This window comes from Lupinus angustifolius, chromosome LG01, assembly GCF_001865875.1.
Source record: "Lupinus angustifolius cultivar Tanjil chromosome LG01, LupAngTanjil_v1.0, whole genome shotgun sequence".
In the NCBI taxonomy this organism is placed as follows: Eukaryota; Viridiplantae; Streptophyta; class Magnoliopsida; order Fabales; family Fabaceae; genus Lupinus; species Lupinus angustifolius.
Window position 1 is genome coordinate 1,883,106 of NC_032009.1, and position 7,197 is coordinate 1,890,302.

The following is a 7,197-nucleotide window of genomic DNA, read 5'->3' on the forward strand; positions in this document are numbered from 1 at the left end:
TGCATTTTGGATCTCTAAAATTGAGATGAAATTGGGTTTTGTGTAACCTAGCCATACACGAAAAGTGAGATATTATTACTTTGGGATAAGCCTAACTAGCATTGCCACCGAAGATTATGATATTATCATTATCTGGTGCACACTACAAATGGATGAGTGTAAAGTTGTTGATTTTGCATTTTCCAAAACTTGTTCCAATGAACTCAAAGCAAACACACATTTGGTTATTTGGACCCTGAATATATGAAGACATACCAACTCTCTCCCAAGAGTGATGTGTATTCATTTCGCATTTTCATGTTAGAAATTGTAACAGGCCATTGTCCTGTGGAGTTAAAGAAAACTGTGGAAAAGCTTGTTACACTAAGATGAGTAAGATCATAACCTTTTGTTATTAAGATGAATTTGGTGTTTATTTTAGTTGTACATTTAAACTTTCGTATACTTTTAAACATGATATAGCATTTAAGGGATGCATCCAAGAATAGCATTTAAGGGATTTAACATGATATAGCATTTATAATTCGATTAAAATGAATTTGGTGCTCCCTAGAATAACTACATTATCATGTACTTTTTGGGCATATTTATGCATGCAGGATTATTTAGTGAACAAGAAATCATGATGTCTCAATCTTGTACTGATCACAAAATGAGGTTGTCTTTCCAATATTTGGAATGAAATTTATTTTTATTTAGGTCTACCATTATGTGACTTCATTTATTCAACAACAAACAGCAGAGAGTTAAGCAATACTAGCATATCACCCCTGCATGGTAACATGAGGTATCATGTTAAATAAGAATAATGATTAAAATTTGAAAGTATTGGTTCTCATTTAGTGGGGTCCGGGTATGGAAGAGACTATTTACGAAGAATAAGATAGATGACTAAGATTGAGAAATTCAAAATCAGATTAGCTAATGTGGATTTATTTAACCAAATGGTGTCCTATTAGTGGAGTAAAGTGTAAAAAAATATAGTGGAGATGGCAAAAATGAATTACATGATAGATTGGAGCATACAATTACTTCAAATATAGATAACTCCTCTGAGATCTGCATTCCATGATGAAGCTGTGAAAAAACCAATCACTGATACTCTGGTTTCTTGAATAGTAAGCCTTGTGCAGCCCAAGGATATTTACAAACTTACTGTTGAAGTTCAAGCTTGGTAGCCTTACTCAGAAGCACTAGAAGATTTTTCACACACAAGGGAGCTGGAATCTCAATCTTTTCCACTTATTTCTAACCAGCAAAGGGTACAAACCCAATATATGTTCCGACATGAAATCGTGCCGTGTCAATATACCCACCACAGGTGATCTCTGCAGTTAGCATGCACAAAACTTAAGATGAGTGAACAACAGATAACAATGATGGTGATTTGGTTAAGATCAACATTAGTTTGTAATGAAGACAACACATTGAATAGGTGATGAAATAGTTCCATCAATCCATATATTGATTGGCTACATATAAATTACATCTCCTATCAATACACAGCAATAATATCCATCATATTTTTTATAAATACAAAAAACACTGTGCATGCACTAAATTAACAAAGGGAATCTTCATAAGAGAAAAAAACTGAGCAAACAGTACATGCAGACGCTCTGAATAGATTTAGTGCCCATGTTTACCAACTATATCGCAGTTAGTTTTCTCAATCAAAATAACAGCAAGGCATGAAAAAGTTACTTACGCCGGAGATCTTGGGTACCACAAGCAGGTGCCTTAAACCAACTTCTCGAAAAAGTGTAAGGGCCTTTCCCAGTGACATCGTCTCCACGACAGTATAAGGTGAAGCATTTGTAAATGGATGTAGATCTATGAACATGTCCATTTCTTCATCCGTTAACTGTATATCTTCTATCTTTTCACCTTCTCTTGAACCTTTTTTTGCAAAATCCTCAGCTGAAAACTTTTTTAAGGCATCGTTACTTATTTCTGTTGGTGTGCACTGGAAAGCTTTCTTCTTTAACAATGTCAGAAGATGATCACGAAGGATAATACCAAATAAAACTGGAGCTTCAGAAACTGGAGGTTCATCAGTAACAGGAAACCCATTGTGTCCAGTAGTTTTGAGCACAAAAACTATGTTACGAACCTTCTCGAAGCCATTGAAAATCCGAAGAGGTCCTGTGACTACATCGACTACTGTTAGCTGCCTCATATATGGTTCAGCATGAGTTTCTAAATAAGGAAACCCCTTGGCTTTCATTATAAGGTCATATATATTTGCATTGAAAGCATCTGCTACAGTCTTAGATACCAAGAGCACCATCATGATTAAGGGTAGCAATAACAAGTTATTGGTAAGCTCTAGAATAATTACACACAGTGAAACTGTCGACCTCATAGATCCACCAAGAAAGGAAGCAGCACCAAGTACAGCATAAAGGCCATGGTTAAGATTGGACCTTTCCCCAACCAACATTCCAACAAACCGTCCATAAGATGCACCAGTCACAATAATTGGCACAAAAAGCCCGGCTGGGACAACAATTCCATAGCTTAGGATGCTTAAAAAGAAGCATGTGATGAAAAAGATAAGCATTGATGAGTACTCAAACTCATCATTGGTGTTCTTGCTGAGTAGATTTCTGATAGCATCATCATTTGTGTTGAAAATGAGGCTGGCAAGATCATTGTAGTGATCAGGAGGGCATTGGAATTTTTTGTAGTTACCAGACCGACCTATTGAAGGACAGGGCTCAGTTGCATCAGCAGGACAAGGTCGGCAAGATGTGAACCATGGCAATCCGAAAAGAAGAAAGGAGGTAATAATGGAGATTAAGCAAGCAAGAACTATTTTGTAAATGGTTCCTTTCCTGCAAGAGTAAATGAAGAAAAGAATGAGCTCGGCAGAACACATCATACAATGTTCTGAAAAGTTAATTTTGGTGTAGTCACTCAACTAAAAGTGATGCTTACTCGTTGATGAAATTGTATATGCGAAGAACTTTGCTCAGCAAAAAATTATATAAGCTTCCAAGTATACCCCCTATAACAGCAAGAACAAACACAGGAGGAACATCCCCTATATGATACGAAATACTTGCTGAATATGCATCAAACATTATCAGTCCCCCTTTACCAAATAACCCACATTTACCACTTAAACATACATCAATCATGGCACGAAGCATAATTGCAACTGTTGCTGCTGTGAAGAAAGCTCTCCACAGAAGGGCACTTCTCCACCTGTACAACAGAAATTAAATTTCTGAGATATTAAGGGGGAACATGATTGACTTTTGGGTTTTTAGACTGAAAAGATAAATCAATACAGAATTTCCACTATAATTGGAGAAAACCTATTCTGTCAGATAATAACAGATATGTTTATAAGAACACAAATAAGGGAAAAGTGGAATGAAAGACTCTTCCATTGCAATTGCCAACCTAAAAGGTTGAAGGTTCAATCAACCCTTTTTTTGTACATAACACTTGGAAACAAACCTCCTGAACATATTTAGTTAGAGGCATTCTGTATGTCATGTATCAGTCTATCGCTTCTGACATATTTTTGGTATATTGGAAAATGACAAAACAAGAGACTTGTAGAATGAGACACTACAGTGGGGGAAACAAAAGCCAGATAAGTGATTGAATGTCTCATCAGTTCATATTCCACAGTTTCAGAGGAGTTTGGTTTAATGTGCTTGACACATTGATAAAATAGGATCCACTGAATATTGATAAATTACTGTATATCAATTATCAAACAGAAGTGCTCAGGTAAAACTTATTTCGAGGAAAGTTCAAGCACAAATTACCATTTGAAAGCTAACAATAAATAACATAATTAAAGACATGACCATATTTAAAATATTTTGTATTTCATAGTAGAAAGAGGAGGAGGACTAAACGCTATTAGAGACTAGTTTAGTGTTGTATGATTGAAGTGTAGATAAGTTAGTTAAGAGGATTAACCTATTGCCATCTGGTGCAGCTTCTAACTACTTACTATAAATAGTGGTTCATACCTGTAATCAATCAAGTTCATTAACAGAAAACTGATTCATTTACGCATTCTCTTCTCTCCTTTCCCATTCCTTTCTCTCTCTCTCTCTCTCTCTAGCAAACACCTTGACAATTTTATTGACAAAAAATAGGATTCCTATCCTCGAGGCACCATGAAAAATTAGATGTCCACAAGAGAAAAGTTGTAACTTTAATTTATTTAGATATACATACCAAGATGCCATCTCTTCAAGAGCAAACAACACCCCACCAACAGGGGAACGAAAAGCAGCAGCAATTCCAGCCGCAGATCCACATATGATTAGATCTCGCCTATCTCGGTCATTCTTAAAAAATCGTAACCATTTCCATGTTAACCCGTATCTCTTTGACCCGCCCTGACCCAACAATGATGCCACACATGCACCTGTATGCACCATAGGCCCTGCCTTCCCAATGAGAAGAGATGATGAAACAGCTGTGATACTTCCAATAATCTGTAGATAGAACCAACATGAAAGTAAATCTCTTCTTCGGGAAAAATGGCATTTTTTGTCTGTGTGAATTAAATAAAGGAATCCAGATTACTGATTAAGACAAATTAATTTCAATGACACATTAAAGGAACCCAGATTACTGATTAAGACACATTAATCCGGACAGACTCTGTCAAGTATTGTATAAATTTTAAATATATTTTCTGCGATATTATCTTCTCAAATTAGACAGCCACTCTAACCTTTCAGGTGTTAAATATTATGAGAGATAACAGAAACAATGGGTAGAAATAGTGAAATAGCCATGAACGTCTTTTTCCTGATTCCTAACCAACTTAGGAAGGATGACATTGTATACTGCTACAATATATAACTACATATAGCAGGAAAAATAGAAGGAAAATTACAGGAGGAAAAGGGAAAAATAACCGGAAAACTTACCTGCACACCAGTGTAAATTTTACATCGCTTTGTGGCTGCTAGTAACTTACTAATGCCCTAACCTAATCTAGCCATAAAAGAACACCCCCCACCCCCAAACAAAAATATTTACCAACATGATGGCATAAGATTTACACCGCGTTTGTGGAGTGCAAGTAATATTGCCAACGAATAATGAGATGATATGAAAGGGAAGTGGGTTTGTGGTGTGTTAAACTCAAAAGTATTTCGGCAATGTAATTGACACTTGACAGATGTATAAAGTATAAGTTGACCAGAGATTAACAATCTCGTGTTCAACTATTCAGTGCCAAGACTTCATGTTATTTAAGTGCTCTACCTAATAACAAAAAAATTAATATCAGGAGTTGTAATTGATTATGTAGCGTGCGTACTACAACAGTGCTCTTGAAGCATGAGAGATAGTAGCACATCTGCTTTGACACCAAAATGTATCAAGATCACAAGAAATGCTTCCATCTTAAGAACCAAGGATTTATATTTGGGTCCTCGACCGCCACAGGAGCTAACATGTTAAGGTTTTGGGAGTCGCCGAAATCATATCACAACCACGTGCATATGCATGCAATTGTCTGAAATGTCAAAGTTTTTGGAGTTTTCGAGACTACGACCGCAACAACTACTTAAACCTAGTTAAGAACAAGCTTAGATGATTGTCTATCCAAAAAGGATTCATGGTCTAGTTAGAGATATAATAATAAGTCCATTCATGTGTGTTCACCTTAAGCTTTTGGAAGAGTTGATTAATTATAAGTATGAAGGCAAAACCACAACAACCACTAAAAGAGCATTATGTTTTATAGTTGGTACCTTAACAAACAAAGTTCGTAAAGTAAATATTCCAGGTGCATCTACGCCATTCAGGTAAGCCTTCACCTCTGGTATACCTGAACCGGTAGCTGTAGGTGCTATCAGAGCCGTGATTATAGAGGAAAATAGCGTGAGACTCAAATTTGAAGCGAAAAATACCAAAAATGCCAATAGAAACCTGTAAGGAATTTTTAAGCTTCATCAGCAACTCCATGATTAAAAAGTATACACAAACCAAACAATTCAAATACTACTAAAAAAGACGGTCAAGTACACGAGAATCCAACTTAGTAGGATCTGAGGAAGCTAAATGTACCCTACAAATAGAGACATTGCTTAGTGATCTCAAGCAACCTTACCATTGCGCCATTCTCACTACTACAAACTAAAAATATAAACTCCGAAAAAATAATTATAATTCATAAAGTTTTAGCTACACACAAAGAATTTTCTAAAATTGATTGAATCCATCAAAACCAATAACAAAAAGGAAACAATGTTGTTAACTAGAATCAGTACCTCCTCTCCAACATCATATTGGATGTAACAACGAACTTGATGCCAGCGAGATTCTCAACAGCGAGATTATTGCAAAACCCAATAAGGCTAACGATCAAACCAATGATTAAACACAAAAGCCACTTCCCCAATATATACTGAAAAATCTGAACCTTCCCTCTGCTCCTCCAATCTTGCTTGAAGAACTCGTTCTCAAAAATCCTGCACACCCAAAACAAAAAAGATTAAGACTTGAGAACTGGGTCATGAAAAAGATTCCAACTTTGTAAGAAAGGAGAAGACCCAGATGAAAATAAGAAGAAGAAACTGACTCATAGTCAAGGCTCTCAATAGGGGAGACATTGGCACCAACGATGGCAACCTGGGACGATGAATTGACAGTGGATCTTTGAGAATAAAGTAACGGTTGACGGTTTGAATCTTCATTAGTGAAGTGGTTCGTTGACATGGTTGGTTGGTTCAGTAGTGAAGTGTATGTGGTTGGGTTGAACACTTTGACAGTTCAAGGAATATGAAAGAAAGAGGAGAGTGGATATAGGTGGGTGAGTGAATGAGAGAGGAAGGAGAAACTGAAAGTAGATGACATTCTATAATAAATTAGACGCACTCCTAGATTTTATATATACATTACACTAAGTCTCTCTATGTAGGGCTGACAATGAATCGAATTAACTCGATATTCGTTCGAAACTTGATTCATTATTTAGTTAGATAAACATAGCTCATGAACCTAATGAGTCGAATTTGAGTTGAAAATTGAGTTCGACAAATAAACGAGTCGAACTTTAGTTGGTTACAATTCGACTCTTATGTTTATGACAATGATGTAAAAACTGTACTGTACCGACCGGTTCGACCAGAAAACCGACGAACCGGAACGATACAGATGTTGAATGGCCAATTATCAAAACCGGTGAACCGGCCGGTATTTGACTAA

At 36.3% G+C, this 7,197-nt stretch overlaps 1 protein-coding gene across 1 annotated transcript; it reads right to left on the bottom strand.

Moving 5' to 3' along the window:
• LOC109345889 (putative chloride channel-like protein CLC-g) lies at positions 906–6,833 on the bottom strand. Its single transcript, XM_019585148.1, has 7 exons — positions 6,572–6,833; positions 6,261–6,461; positions 5,742–5,919; positions 4,207–4,469; positions 2,941–3,210; positions 1,709–2,837; positions 906–1,328 (listed from the first exon to the last, which is right to left on the bottom strand). The coding sequence occupies exons 1-7, from the start codon at positions 6,706–6,708 to the stop codon at positions 1,206–1,208; spliced, it is 2,301 nt and encodes a 766-aa protein (XP_019440693.1). The 5' UTR covers positions 6,709–6,833; the 3' UTR covers positions 906–1,205.

Excerpts from the sequence above, each read along its gene's own strand:
- LOC109345889 (XM_019585148.1), bottom strand. The coding sequence starts at position 6,708 with ATGTCAACGAACCACTTCACTAATGAAGATTCAAACCGTCAACCGTTA. Across the intron at positions 6,462-6,571 it reads ATTGAGAGCCTTGACTATGA|GATTTTTGAGAACGAGTTCT; the intron begins GTCAGTTTCTTC and ends TTGGGTGTGCAG. Across the intron at positions 2,838-2,940 it reads ATATACAATTTCATCAACGA|GAAAGGAACCATTTACAAAA; the intron begins GTAAGCATCACT and ends TTACTCTTGCAG.